This window comes from Bos indicus, chromosome 2, assembly GCF_029378745.1.
Source record: "Bos indicus isolate NIAB-ARS_2022 breed Sahiwal x Tharparkar chromosome 2, NIAB-ARS_B.indTharparkar_mat_pri_1.0, whole genome shotgun sequence".
In the NCBI taxonomy this organism is placed as follows: Eukaryota; Metazoa; Chordata; class Mammalia; order Artiodactyla; family Bovidae; genus Bos; species Bos indicus.
The window spans coordinates 14,310,730-14,326,977 of NC_091761.1; the positions used below are offsets into that span (position 1 = coordinate 14,310,730).

The 16,248-nt window shown below is 35.9% G+C and overlaps 1 protein-coding gene across 3 annotated transcripts in view; it reads left to right on the forward strand.

Annotated features, from left to right (window-relative positions):
• The window catches only part of PDE1A (phosphodiesterase 1A), a 395,971-nt gene that overhangs the window by 270,688 nt on the left and 109,035 nt on the right, over nt 1-16,248 (forward strand). For all 3 annotated transcript variants that reach the window (XM_070802671.1, XM_019969756.2, XM_070802679.1), the window contains one exon: nt 2,910-3,023. In XM_070802671.1, coding sequence (XP_070658772.1) covers nt 2,910-3,023 — 114 coding nt within the window. The remainder of the gene's footprint in view (nt 1-2,909; nt 3,024-16,248) is intronic.

Below are 16,248 nucleotides of genomic sequence, written 5' to 3' on the forward strand. Positions count from 1 at the left end.
TCGCTGAGGGTCGGACACGACTGAGCGTCTTCACTTTCACTTTTCACTTTCATGCATTGGAGAAGGAAATGGCAACCCACTCCAGTGTTCTTGCCTGGAGAATCCCAGGGACGGGGGAGCCTGGTGGGCTGCCGTCTATGGGGTCGCACAGAGTCGGACACGACTGAAGTGACTTAGCAGCAGCAGTTGTATGTAAGACATCTTTGGCTTACCCAAGATCACAAAGATTTTGTCCTATGTTTTCTTCTATGTTTATAGTTTTAGGATATGCATTTAGATCTGTGATGCAGGTATGGAACAAAGTTCCTTTTACACATGGATATTTCTAATTATCCAGCATAACTTGTTGTGAGGTTATCCTTTTTCCTCTAAATTATCTTTTCATCTTTTCCACAATAAATTAACTATATATTTGTGGGTCTGTTTTTAACTTTATAAATCTATTGATTTATCTATTGTATTATCTTGGTGCTAATAATGCAGTGTATTGTGCCATTTATACTGTACTGACTACTGTAGCTTTAGAATTTCTTGAAGTAGTGTAAATTCCCCAGCTTTGTTCTTTTTGTTAAATTTGACTATTCTAGCTCCTTGATTCAATGTGAATTTCAGAATCAGCAAGTCAATATATACAATAACAAGAGAGCCTGCTGGGATATTTACTGGGGTTACATTGAATCTATAAATAAATTTTTGGAGAAATGACATGAAAACAATATTGAGTCAATCCGTAAGCATGGGTGTATCTTTCCATTTATTTAGATCTACGGTTTTTCCTTTCAACAATGTTCTGTAGTTTTCAGTGTATAGGGCTTGCACATACTTTGTCACATTTATGGCTAGGAATTTTACATTTTCAGAACTATTGTAAATAGTATTGCTTTATATTTTAATTTCAGATTGTTCATTATTATTGTATAGCATGATATTGATTTTTGCATCTTTTTATATTGTAAACTTGTTAAAATCATTTATTACATTTTATCACTTCTAGTAACTCTTTGGTGTATTTCATCAGATTTGCTACTTAGACAATCACATTTTCTGTGAACAAAGACAGTTTTATTTCTTTCTTTCCAACATGAATACCTTTTATTCTTGCCTTGTAGCTTTGGCTGAAAGATCCAGTGCAATTATGAATATCTGTGGTGAGAGTAGAGCCTTGTTCCTGATTTTGGAAGGAAAGCATTCAGTCATTTAGCATTATTTATGACATTAGCTAGATTTTTTAGACTTTTGCAGGTGAGGCATCTCCCTCTTATCCCTAAAGTGCTAAGGATATATGAGTGGTGTATTTTTAAGCTGTTTCAAAGTATGAAACTTTTTCTTTTACTTTCTACATAAAAGGAAATTATACTAAGTAATGTGTTTGGATTATAGAATTACAAAAATCCCCTAAAACTCTATATGTTGCTCCATTATTATCATATTCAGTATTTTACACAAGCCTCAGAGCCAGGCGTAATTTTCTCTTTCAAAGTAACCTGTTTTAGTCATTGATATTTATTTTGTTCTGCTTTGCTTACTCTGGACAAATAAGACACTTATCGACACACGGAATTTATTTTGCAGTGTTGTTGTCTGCTAATATTTTATCATACAAAAGTATGTGGTACAAAAAGCAATTGTAGCTGCCTGGATAAGAAGTTTTAAGCTAGGTGTGGCTCTTTTCTGTGGAGAATAAAGTTTCTTATGGATGAAGAAATGTAAAATACCATTGCTGAAATTTTTAACTTGTCTTGATACCCTAAACCTTGGTATTGGAAATCACTCAAGTAAGTTTTCAGAGAATCTCTTACACTATCTTTAAGGCTGTGCCTAAAAGTAGATGTATTCCATTCTCTCTGAAATACCTTTTCTCAAGGAATTAAATTCTGCCTGCTGACAGGAAAATGGGTGAATTGTATTCGCAATTCTTATTTATAGTGTACAGTGGCTAAAGAATATGTTTTCTGTTGTTAGTAAAGGGAAGTATCTTTAGAAACACTTGGTTTATAGTTAATGCATAGAAATTTCTAAAAGTATTAGAAAATTATTGAGGTAATTTGTACTATTTCACTCCCTGAGATATCTATTTCTGCCTAAAAAATTATTACAAAATGTAGTGGCTTAAAACAACAGTATTAATTACATCACAATTTCTGAGTCAGAAAACCAGAAATGCTTTAAAATTTCTCAAACGGTTGTGATACATGATTCTATGGGCAAAAACATGAGAAAATATTTTGTAGTTTTGCCTCAACTGAAAAATCATTGCAATAAAAACACTAAGCTTGTATACATATATTTTTTCTCTTCTTAATTATATTTTCTTGAATCTTTTGCCTTTTATTTTTATTTCTACTGCTATAAACAGTGAATAATTGATACAATATTGGTCAAAAGAGTACCTATTAAATATTTCTTAGTGCCAACTCTGAAGAAGCACAACAACCATAGAATAAATTCTAGTATTAGGAATTCTTGTATGAAAATACCTATATTGTTTGAATTTTCAGAAAAACTATGCTTGAAATATGGTACATAAACCTGCAACCTATAGCCCTAATATTATTGAGCTGCTGCTGCTACTGCTAAGTCGCTTCAGTCGTGTCCAACTCTGTGCGACCCCATAGACAGCAGCCCGCCAGGCTCCCCCTTCCCTGGGATTCTCCAGGCAAGAACACTGGAGTGGGGTGCCATTGCCTTCTCCAAATATTATTGAGAGGTGAATATAATTTCTGATAGTTGTTTAAGTGATAAAGATTGGTCTTAGTTATACCTCAAATATACCTGGAAATATTGTTATTTAATAACCTGGAAAGATAAGTTGAAAGTTTAACCCAATTTGTATATTTAATATTGACTCTTTTCCTTATAGTCATGATAAATCTCTTTCTCTTTCTTTTTTTGGCTACTTTTTGAAATAGACTAAGATGCTTAGTGAAGCAGCTGGAAAAAGGTGATGTTAACGTCATCGACTTAAAGAAGAATATTGAATATGCAGCATCTGTGTTGGAAGCAGTTTATATTGATGAAACAAGGTAAGTTTTAACCTCCTTGCCCTTTTAACTTTTTTGCTTGTCTCCTTTTTTTCCCCTTTTTCTTGACCCTGCTTTCATATCTTGGCTAAGAAACCCAAATCAAAATCTTATTAAAAATTAAAATGTTCTTCTTGATATAGCTATGTTAAGAACTAAAATTCTTTCTTTTAAAAAATACAGATTTTAATCTAAATGCTTGAATAATACAAAACAGTCGATCGATAAAGTAATAAACAAATTAAAGTCTCCTCTCCCCCTGCTCTCACAGTCCTTAGGCCCAGAGTTTTAAATGTCAGAGATAGATGTAGGCTTACACTGATTTTTACTAATGTAAGAGTTTCCCTCTTATCTCAAGATTTGCGTTCCTTCTGAGAAAATGGGTGTCACATGTCCATATATTATCATGAGAGGCATCTATCAGACACTGTATAAGGGCTTGCCGAGCAGCAGTTCCCCGTGTGTATTTGATAATCTCCATCATCCAGCCTGATAATTATTAATACCAGAGTGGTAAAAGGAGATTCGGAAATGGGAATTCATTTGAAGAGGATTGTTACCTTAGTCCTGTGGCTCTCAATCAGGCCATTTGCTTTCAAGGTGTCATAGGGCAATTTCTGGAGACTCTTGGTTTGGCTGATGGGGGCTAGCTAGTGTTATAACAGGTAGAAGCCAAGGGTGCCACTAAACATCATAATATGCACAGGAAAATCCCCACAACAAAGAATTCTCTAGCCCCAAATGTTAATACCATAGAGGTTAAGAAACCTTGGCCTAAAGGACAACTGTAGAGGGATCCTGTTGAGAGAGAGACATGTACTTCCAGATGTTAGTACAGAAAAGGTACTGAGTTTTTCAAAGTCGAGAGGCAGGTGGAGGAGAGGTCTTTTGAAGGCATTGTCCAACAGATACGGATTTCAGAGGGTGAAAACCAGACTTTGTTGGGTGATTGTTGAAACAGAAGACAGAGTAGGAATAGAAAATTCAGCATAAATATCAAAGAACAAGATACCCAGTTGGTGTAGGGTGTTGTCTCTGAAGGAAGCACAAAAGCTCCTCAGGAGAGAAAAGGTAACCAGCATTTGCGTAGTTGTCACACAGATGACAACAAACCCACCAGTCTTGTAAGACCCTTTGACCCCTGTCTTCCCCACCATATTGCTGAACAAGAAGAAGCTGCATAGTGAGTGGGACAGGGGACCAGATGTGGAGGATGAGTCCATCACACTCGTCTACTCTGCCGGCGTCTCTGCCTTGTCAGGCCTGAGTGCGGGGCAGGTAAGAAGTGTTAAATCAGATGTGAGATTGAGGTGTACTGGACTTACACACACACACACACACACACAATAATGTCATTTAGTAGGTAATAAATTCACAAATCAAAAATCAAAACAATATAAAATGGTACCTTATGAAAGTCTTTATCCACCTGTTTCTTAGTCTACTCAAGTTCCCTAACTCATAAATTTCTTATGAATATTTTCAGTGATTTCTTACAAATTTTTATTTCATATTTTCCCTCTGGCTCTCATAGAAGATAACATACTATTCATAACTTTCATTTTGATTTTTCCCTTCAACAAGGAAGCTTGATCTTCCCATATCATATACCAACATTTAAATTTTAGGCCGTAAGAATTTTTACTGATAACTGATAGAAAAGGGTGTGGTGAAGACCAGGCTGCACAGAGATTCTTATTCTCTAGAACAGAAGTCTGTTAAAGCACAGTGTGAAGTCATAAATTAAGAGAAAAAATCATAGGCACACTTTTAGAATGATTTTTAGTTAACTTTCACTAAGTGTACATAAATGTATATGATTCTTATACATGAACAGAGATTCAATGTGTAACTTTTTTAAAAAATCAAGTATTTTTCATAATTTCCTAGCCTTCATTTTTGTGTGTGGTTTTTCTTGTTTACAAGTTGACTGAACTTAATTTAAAATTTCTTCAATCTGTCTTGGACATTTCATTTTTTATACTTATTTATAAAACTTATGAAATTTTGCCTTTAATAATTATTTGGAAATTTACAGTATTCATCTTGTAATGATGTAATACTATCCAATTTGACAGAATATTATGTGCTTTATTTATTAATTTTTCCTTTATATTTCCTTTCCTAGAAAATTATGATCACATGGATATTTTTAACTTAGTTCCCCAGGATCCTTAATTCATTTAAACATTTTCATTTGAAACTTGCTCTTTTGTGGGAAGAAAAAAATGGTTCACTGCTTCAGGATACAAATGTGGGGTTTTTTCATCTTTACAATACAACAAAACATCCTAGATCTTAACAATACATTATTTCCAAATGTTTACTCAAATGACACAGAACTTCTCACTCTTTTATTTTAATCCTCAATGGCATCATGAATTTTAAATTGGATTAATAATAACACCCCACGTATGTACCATCTTCCAAGAAGAGTTCATAGTTTCATTAACTTATAGCAGTCTCACCACAGTCCTGTGTAGTTGGCAGGGTGACCATTACTTTCTGTATTTTACTAATGGATGCTTGGGGCTGGTGCACTGGGACGACCCAGAGGGAGGGTATGGGGAGGGAGGAGGGTTCAGGATGGGGAACACAGGTATACCTGTGGCGGATTCATTTCGATATTTGGCAAAACTAATACAATATTGTAAAGTTTAAAAATAAAATAAAATTAAAAAAAAAAAAGAACCAAAGCTCCTGAAGTAAACTGGTTTGCCAAAGGCCACAAACCTAGACTTCGGCAAAACTGGGACTAGTGAGTAAGGCATGACATCTTTCTTAGTGCTCTTCCCTCTATAACTGGCTCCTCTCAGAGTGTTGTTATCAAGCAGGATGGTTTTCAATGAACTGTGAAAGATTTAGATGACAATGTGTAAAATATTCTGATAGTTAGATTGTAAATTCTAGAAAAATAGTCCCTAACATTTATTACTAATAGCCTATTATTATAGCTATATGCCAAGAACTCTTCTAAGCACTTTAATGCACTATTTCATTTAATAATCATAGGAATTCTAATGAGATTAAAACTTATATTATTACCATTTTACATATGAGCAAAGAGAGTCACAGGAAAGTTAGATGGCTTATATAAGATAACACAGAGGATACTTTAAAGAGTGGAGTTAGGTCTTGGCAGGCTGACTCTAAAGACTGGCTTTAAGCACAATTCTCATCTGCATCCTTTTATTCACATCTGATAAAAGAGTGATTTTAGAGACTTCCTGGAGGTTTTGATGAAAGCTCACATGCTGTCAGGATTGTCAGGCCCATTGGTTTGTTGACTATGGTTACATCTTTTCTCAACTCTGCCTTCAACATCCTTTGCTTGAAATTGCCTATAGGTAGAGTATTTATACTATAAAAATTGGCAAATGATACAAATCAGGATTTTTTTTTTCCTGGTGAATATGTGGTTAACTATTTGTCATCATGCTACTGCTTATACCCAACATTACTTTGTATGTATCTTCTAAGACTAGTTTGATGATTAAAATATCAGCTCAAGAAATTTTAGAGGAAAAATACTTGATACTGCTTGATTTCCTATAGACTTAGTAAGATACAGGCCTTCCCTGATAGCTCAGTTGGTAAAGAATCTGCCTGCTCTGCAGGAGACCCTGGTTTGATTCCTGGTTGGGAAGATGCCCTGGAGAAAAGATAGGCTAACCAATCCAGTATTTTGGGGCTTCCCTTGTAAAGAATCCACCTGCAGCTGGTAAAGAATCTTCCTGCAGTGTTGGAGACCTGAGTTCAATCCCTGGGTTAGGAAGATCCCCTGGAGAAGAAAATGACTACCCACTCCGATATTCTTGCCTGGAGAATTCCATATGCTTATAGTCCATGGGGTCTCAAAGTGTCAGACACAACTGAGTAACTTTCACTTTCACTTAGTAAGACACAGCAGCAAGCTGAGGATACTTTTTGTTGCCATGTGTATATAATTTTTAAAACTGCATTTGCCTTAGGGATATTAGTAAAACAGAGATAATTGAATAAGCATTTAGTTTCTTTTAAACTTTAAAAATACTGATAACTTCTGAGATTTTTTATTAGAAAATTCTTTTTCTAGAAAAAAATTGTTTCAGTAAGTATTCAAGAGAGGCATTTGGAGGTGGCTGAACCACAAAAAAAGATTAAAACATGATAAAGCAGGATAGAACAGAAATTATAAATTGGTATAAATCCCCCCTATACACACATATACATACATACATACATTACCTTTTCCCACTAAGCTTTAACAACTGCAGGATTTCAGTTAAGAAGATAAATCAAAGCACAAAATCTCTCTTGAAATATGATTTGAGTAGAAAAAATAAAAAACAATTTCTTTCTTTTTTTTAAATTTTATTTTATTTTTAAACTTTACAATATTGTATTGGTTTTGCCAAATATCAAAATGAATCTGCCACAGATATACATGTGTTCCCCATCCTGAACCCTCCTCCCTCCTTCCTCCCCATACCATCCCTCTGGGTCCTCCCAGTGCACCAGCCTCAAGCATCCAGTATCGTGCATCGAACCTGGACTGGTGACTCGTTCCATATATGATATTATACGTACTTCAATGCCATTCTCTCAAATAATCCTACCCTCTCCCTCTCCCACAGAGTCCATAAGACTGTTCTATACATCAGTGTCTCTTTTGCTGTCTCGTATACAGGGTTATTGTTACCATCTTTCTAAATTCCATATATATGCGTTAGTATACTGTATTGGTGTTTTTCTTTCTGGCTTACTTCACTCTGTATAATAGGCTCCAGTTTCATCCACCTCATTAGAACTGATTCAAATGTATTCTTTTTAATGGCTGAGTAATACTCCATTGTGTATATGTACTACAGCTTTCTTATCCATTCATCTGCTGATGGACATCTAGGTTGCTTCCATGTCCTGGCTATTATAAACAGTGCTGCGATGAACATTGGGGTACACATGTCTCTTTCAATTCTGGTTTCCTCAGTGTGTATGCCCAGCAGTGGGATTGCTGGATCATAAGGCAGGTCTATTTCCAGTTTTTTCAGGAATCTCCACACTGTTCTCCATAGTGGCTGTACTAGTTTGCATTCCCATCAACAGTGTAAGAGGCTTCCCTTTTCTCCACACCCTCTCCAGCATTTATTGCTTGTAGACTTTTGGATCGCAGCCATTCTGACTGGTGTGAAATGGTACCTCATAGTGGTTTTGATTTGCATTTCTCTGATAATGAATGATGTTGAGTATCTTTTCATGTGTTTGTTAGCCATCTGTATGTCTTCTTTGGAGAAATGTCTGTTTAGTTCTTTGGCCCATTTTTTGATTGGGTCGTTTATTTTTCTGGAGTTGAGGTGTAGGAATTGCTTGTATATTTTTGAGATTAGTTGTTTGTCAGTTGCTTCATTTGCTATTATTTTCTCCCATTCTGAAGGCTGTCTTTTCACCTTGCTGATAGTTTCCTTTGTTGTGCAGAAGCTTTTAAGTTTAATTAGGTCCCATTTGTTTATTTTTGCTTTTATTTCCAATATTCTGGGAGGTGGGTCATAGAGGATCCTGCTGTGATGTATGTCAGAGAGTGTTTTGCCTATGTTCTCCTCTAGGAGTTTTATAGTTTCTGGTCTTACATTTAGATCTTTAATCCATTTTGAGTTTATTTTTGTGTATGGTGTTAGAAAGTGGTCTAGTTTCATTCTTTTACAAGTGGTTGACCAGATTTCCCAGCACCACTTGTTAAAGAGATTGTCTTTTCTGCATTGTATATTCTTGCCTCCTTTGTCAAAGATAAGGTGTCCATAGGTGCGTAGATTTATCTCTGGGCTTTCTATTTTGTTCCATTGATCAATATTTCTGTCTTTGTGCCAGTACCATGCTGTCTTGATGACTGTGGCTTTGTAGTAGAGCCTGAAGTCAGGTAGGTTGATTCCTCCAGTTCTATTCTTCTTTCTCAAGATAGCTTTGGCTATTCGAGGTTTTTTGTATTTCCATACAAATTGTGAAATTATTTGTTCCAGCTCTTGAAGAATACCATTGGTAGCTTGATAGGGATTGCATTGAATCTATAAATTGCTTTGGGTAGTATACTCATTTTCACTATATTGATTCTTCCAATCCACGAACATGGTATATTTCTCCATCTGTTAGTGTCCTTTTTGATTTCTTTCACCAGTGTTTTATAGTTTTCTATATATAGGTCTTTAGTTTCTTTAGGTAGATATATTCCTAAGTATTTTATTCTTTCTGTTGCAATGGTGAATGGAATTGTTTCCTTAATTTCTCTTTCTGTTTTCTCATTATTAGTGTATAGGAATGCAAGGGATTTATGTGTGTTGGTTTTATATCCTGCAACTTTACTATAATCATTGATTAGTTCTAGAAATTTTCTGGTGGAGTCTTTAGGGTTTTCTATGTAGAGGATCATGTCATCTGCAAACAGTGAGAGTAAAAAACAATTTCTTATAGAATTAAAATTCTGACTTTCTTTCAGGAATTATAGCACAATTCCTTAATGAATATGACTGTTTTTGACAAAACACTTTCACATGCAAATACCAGCATTTTATGATCCTGCTTTCAGATGTATCACTAGAGGCTTTTATTTTTCAAAGCTGTACAGTTAAAATCCAGAAACATGTGACCTACAAAAAGCTTCTGTTTGATTGTCCTTATTTAGATTTGGATATTGCCAGGAAAAGTACCATCCTTGACCTCATAAATTGCTATTCATGAGGGTAGGCAGCTGGCTGGGAGATACACTTTAAATGATGGAAATTATGCTTATTAATACTGCCCTGCAATACAATTTGAGGAGGACATGGCAACCCACTCCTGTATTCTTGCCTGGAAAATCCCATGGACAGAGGAGCCTGGCAGGTTACCATCCATGGTTGCAAAGAGTCAGGCATGACTGAAGTGACTTAGCACACACACACAACACAATTTATAACTTTATTTTCTTAATGTGAATCAATCTAAGTCTTACAATTACCACTGTTTGATTACAGCCTCCAAATTCAGAAAGAGTGGGTTGTTCAAAGTCGGGATGCTACACTAAATACTCTCTTCTTAAGAGTTAAGCAAGTGACTTAACTTCTATATTTCTTAGCTTTATGTTTGTAGATTAACAATAATGACAGTGCTAATTGCACAGTTTTGCCTTGAGGATTAAGTGTAACACCATATCTGACAGAATAAAAGTTAAATTATAAAGTTTAAATTGGGACTTCATAAAAGTTAAATTGGGACTTCCCTGTAGCTCACATGGTAAACAATCTGCCTTAAAGGCAGGAGATCCAAGTTCAATCCCTGGGTTGGGAAGATCCTCTGGAGAAGGGAATGGCAATCCACTCCAGTATTCTTGCCTAAAGAATCCCATGGACAGAGGAACCTGGCGGGCTACAGTCCATTGGTTCACAAAGAGTCTGACACCCCTGAGTGACTTACACTACTAAAAGTTAAATAATAATAACTTTTTGTTGTAGTAATAAATGCAGAGACTTCTGGGTACATAACACAATAAGATATGTAATTTATTTTAAAAAATCAAATAATTTATTGACAGCAATTTTTGATCCCGAGAAATGAAGTCAGGTGGGCTTAAGTTACCAGGAAAAGAGAACGGAGTGCAAACTGATGGGAAACAAACTTTAATAGGATACCCATCTTGATTTTTAAAAAAAAATTTTTAATTTGCTCCTATGTCTTACTACATCTAAATGTCCTTACTTTTGAGGGATTATCTGAGTAAGACTGCATGGATATAAATCAGTAATTGAAGAAGTTAGTCTGCTAGAAATCGACTGAAATCCAGAGCACCTTGAAGTCTAAGTCCCTTGAAATCATCATGTACTAGAATTTACTAAGGAATGTTCACTCATAACACAAATATCTACTGAGTATGTGAAGTGAATACCAGACACATCGCTCATCAGAATCCAGAGTACAACTGTGCAGATAGCTGGTCATTAAAAACGAGTCAAGAACTGGGAAGATAAATAGAGGAATGAGGACTAATACCATAAACAAGAAACAGGGATGTTTGAAGTGAGAGAAAAACCCAAGCACACTGAAAGATTACAACAGGAAACACTAATTAGCAGCAGTAAATCATAACAAGAACATGGATATAAAATCAGATAGAAATTGTAGAGTTAAGATTCCAAACCAGGTATGGTTGGAATTACTTAATATTAATAAATTTAGTTCCCCAGCAAAACTCCCTATGCCTGTTCTCAAAGACATGGCTTCTAACGGAAAAAATTAAGGTTTAAAAAAGGGGGGTCTGGAATGTGCTAGATATATGGACTCTAGAGCTCAGAAATATGGTGCCAGTTAGAGATGTGAATTTAGGGATTATAATCCAGGAGTCTCAGGTTTTGTTTTGTTTTGTTTTGTTTTGTTTTTTTATAATCAGAATGCCTATGATAATTCAATATGTTGTGTGGGAACACACCATTTAAAGTTAGGAATGGAGCAACTTCAGAGGACACTCAGGAATTACAGACTGAAGAAAGCATATCTGGAGAATCTGGAGTAGCACAGACAGGGTTGCTTAAAAGGGTAAATCAAAATGCCACAGAAGAACCATTGAATGCAGTTAGGAGAGTCCTGATGCCTCTGAAATGGAGTTTCACGAAGAGAAAAAGCCACCAGTCATACTATGTTAATACGAGGAATTGAAGTGGAATGTCTCTAGAAGAAATAAGCTTATATTATTTTTCAAGTATTTCCTAGCCCATAGGAAAAAGCAGCTATATAACAGTCTATTTAATAGGAATGAATTTTTTTTTTCATGCTTTTTTTTAGAACAGAAACCTTCCTTGAACCTTAAGATAAAAAAGAGATTCAGGTTAAAGAGAAATAGTAACTATGGAAAGATTAGGTCAAGAAGTTATTCTTTGTAAGTTAGTGTAGCCACAGTGAAAAACAGAATGGAGATTCCTCAGAAAACCAAAAATAGAATAACTATATGATCCAGTAACCCCACCCTGGGCATGTATCCAGATAAAACTATAATTCAAAAAGATATAGGCACCCTTGTGTTAGCAGATATAAGTGTTTATATGTAGAATGCATGAAACAAGGTCCTACTGCATAGCATGGAGAACTATATTCATTATCCTATGATAAACTATGATGAAAAAGAATATTTTAAAAGTGTGCTGTTGTTGTTTAGTCACTAAGTCATGTCCAACTCTTTTGGGACCCCATGGACTCTTGCCCACCAGTCTCCTCTGTCCACAGCATTTCCCAAGAAAGAATACTGGAGTGGTTTGCCATGCCTTTCTCTAGGGGATTTTCCTGACCCAAGGATCAAACCCATGTCTCCTACATTGGCAGGCGGATTCTTTACTGCTGAACCACCAAGGAAGCCTGCAGAAAAATGTACTGAATCACTGCTGTATTTGTTGTTGTTGTCCAGTTGCTCAGTTGTGTCTGACTCTTTGCGACCCCATGGACTGCAGCATGCCAGTCTTCCCTGTCCTTCACCATCTCCCTGGCCTTTACCATCTACCAGAGCTTGCTCAAACTCATGTGCATTGAGTCAGTGTATAGTAGTAATTAACACAACATTGTAAATCAACTATACTTTAGTAAAAAAGAAGTTAGTCTTAAGTTATCTTGGAAAGGAGACAAATAGCCAAGCATAGGTAGAAAATGAAGGTGAAATGGAGCTAACTATAGCACATATCTAAGGATCTTCAAATAAGCAAAACATGCATAGCACAATAAAATCAAAAAGGCTAGTAAGCATTGGTTTTAAACTCAGTTGCTCAGCAAGAGTAACAGTGTGGTAATAATTTTGACAAAAATTACAGACCATGGACTCTAAAACTCAGAGATCAATATAAAGTAGAGAGCAAACCCTGAGTGATTAATCACTGACTCTTGTGTAATCCTCAGACATTTAGAGGCAGAGTAGGGAAGATGGAGAAAAGAAAAGAGCTGGACTAATAAACACCTTTCTTTAACATTTCAATTACAGATAAAAGAAAAGCCAACAAAATTACCTTAAACAAACTCTCGTTGCCAAAACACTGATGACTAGTGCTGACTATAAGCCTTGGTGAATCAGGACAAAATGATATCAAGAGACAAATCTTTCTGTTTTGATTACTCTGGAATGACCTCTCTCTGATGCTTTGAGGGTAGCAAAACAACACAGAGGTGATATTTCCAAGCTGTACATCCTCATTCCATTTGGAGGTGTCCCTAAGGAAATCAGTTTGAAGGGTATGTGCTAAGACATTGCTGGAGTTCGGTGAACCATTAAAAAGCAAATTATAATTTTTATGAATTCCATTTTTATGGTGTGAGCTGTAGGGAGGGGTGGCTGTTTGGAGTGCTGTGTTGTAGGCTGTTCTCACCCTGTAGATGGAGTGTGAAAACCAGGCTTAGAAAAAGTTGCAATAACTTTTGGTTGATTTTCATGTTTTTTGCCATCTGTGATGTGTTACTTTCTGCAAACTTTCAAAAACAGCCTGACTAGTGAAAGGGGGAAAAAAATCTGACCAGATCTTTTGAGAGATGGCTGACATAAAAAGCTCCACGTATTAGGTATGAGCTTACTGTTGTGATATTTTGGGTCAATAAAATATAAATGAATATTTCCTGAGTTTGAAAAAGATAAACTTTTTAATGTTATTCTTTTCTAATGATGATATTAATAACAAGATTATTTGACAGATAATTATATCCAAGGCAATACATTATGCAATTTGCATATATGATTTCATGTCTCAAAAATTCTATAATACGTATATTATCTTCACTATAAAGTTAAAAATGTGAGACATAAAAAAGTAATTAAATTGCTTAGAATCATATAAGTATTATGTGTCAGAGACAAGTTCAAACTGAGATGGAGATTACGAACATCTTTTCTTTTCTTCCTTGGTAATAGAACCCTTTTTTCTTTTTTCAATTATTCACTCTTCTCTGGAAAGCCAGTGATTCATGGGAGACCAGTCTTAGACCCAGCCTTAGGATGGGTATATCCTAATTGATCCAAATCAGAAATTAGTCCTCAGCTCCCTAACCAGCAAGTTTGGACATGGACACGTGATATAATTTTGGCCAATGAGACAAATGGGGGTTCATCAAAAGATTTCCTCCCATGGAAAAGGAGTCCTTTGCTTCTGGGTATTGTATCTGGGTATGATGCTTGAAAAGGATACAACCATCTGGCTGCAAGCTTAGAGCTCAACCTAACACTAAAGTTGGCAGCACAGAAAGATGGAGGAAACCTGAGTCCTTGATGATACTGTTGACTACTGATTTTTTAAAAAGTCCCTACTGGAGTCTTCCTATCTTCAACTTTCCTGTTAAGAAAAATAATAAGTCCCCCAATTATTTAAGCCACTTAGGGTTAGGTTGGATGTCACTTGCTAGTGAGAGCATCCTTATAGCCTTAAAGATCTCCCTTGCTCCAAAGCCCATGTTATTAATCATCAAACCCTGTAGACAGTCACCTTATCCTAATAATAAGTCCTAACACAAATGTGTTATCTAAGATATCTAAGATAACTATTTAGAACATATTTTCCCATGAAACAAGGCAAGAGGTTGATTGAGTTTCCAAGGCAAATGATGAAATATATTGACCCCATGATACAGTTAAATAGCACGGGTGGTTATTGGGTAAGTACCAGGTACTGAATGTCAGAGACTTGTTTTTTCTTATTAAAATAAAAAGGTGCAGTTAGTGGGTGGGCAGGGCATCTAGCATCCTTCTGCTCCAGGATCCCAGAAATGTACTGGGATGTGCTATTTCCCCACTCAGTGTTTGACTTGGTTTGGAGAATTTCAGGTTGGACTCAAGCGTCCTTTCTCAAGATCTCTTCTGTCTTCCTGATTAACGTAGGGCATCTTTGGATGATAATAGGAATGGAAACTCTGCTCTGAGGCATCACATATTCTTCCATCATCTTTGGGCCTTTGCTCCTTCTCTGGGAACTAGATTTTTGAAACTTAAATCCAGGAACAGGAGTTTTTCCTCCCCAGGTTATTCTGTGTCACATATAAAAAGTCAGTGAATGAAGACATGGCTAAATATATGGCCAGGGTAACAGAAAAAAATTTAATTGTGAGATTATCTTTTTTTTTTTTTTTAATACAAGTATCTTTTCACACATGGAGCAAGACCTGAATGAAAATGATTTTATTCCTCACCTAACTACTGTAAGTATCTCAATATTCTATAGCCTCTAAGACCAAAGACTCTCTGCCTATGTTTTTATACATTTATTCACTTACTCAACAACTATCTATGAAGGACACTATATACATTGATAATTATTTTGCTATTCTGTTTGGCTATTGTTAACTCCTTCTTGTCTTTGCCCTTAGTCTTTCAGCTTCATAGGTTTAGAAAGAAATATATTCCTTGTCTTTCTTCACACCCCTGTCCTTCAGATATATCCCAGCTCTTTTTAGTATCCATTCTCTGCTCCCCGAGAATTTGGTGCCTCTGTATAGCATGGTGACTATAGTTAATAATACTGCAGTGCATTTTAAGAGTTTCTAAGAGAATAGATCCTAAAAATTGAGAAATTGACTCTCCTATTTTTCAGTTAAGTAACATACAGATTATTCTTGTTCATAAAATGAGCTTAAAGATTTATTAATTAAGATACTTTTACTGAGATTCTTCTGCTAGTTCCTTCCTATATTGTTCACTCACTTCTCTCATAGTGGAATAATGAGCATATGAAATAATCAGTACTGCTAAGTCCACATTGCAGAAAAAGATTAAATCTTACTTCCTTGGGCATGATCTTCCATTAATTGGCACACCATGAATGGGTGAGAGCAGTTCTCAAAGTATTCATCAGAATCACCTGGAGGGCTTGTTAAGTCAACAAGTCTGGACTAGAGCCCTTGAAGTTCCAGGTTTAATAAGTTCCCAGTTGCTGCCAGTTCTGCCAGTCCAGAGACCACACTTATAAGAGAATGTCGAATTAGGCTTCAATAGGAAAGATATACAGAGAATGTTGGGCTTACCTTGTGGCTTCAGAGGTAAAAAATCCACCTGCCAATGCAGTAGACTCAGAAGACATGGGTTTGATTGCTCGGTCAGGAACATCCCCTGGAGGAAGAAATGGCAACCCACTCCAGTATTCTTACCTGGAAAATTCCACAGACAGAGGAACCTGGCAGCTACAGTCCATATGATCACAAAGAGTTGGACACAACTGAACAGACATGCAGACATAGAGAATGTTAGAAATTTAATGGCTAGAATTTTGAG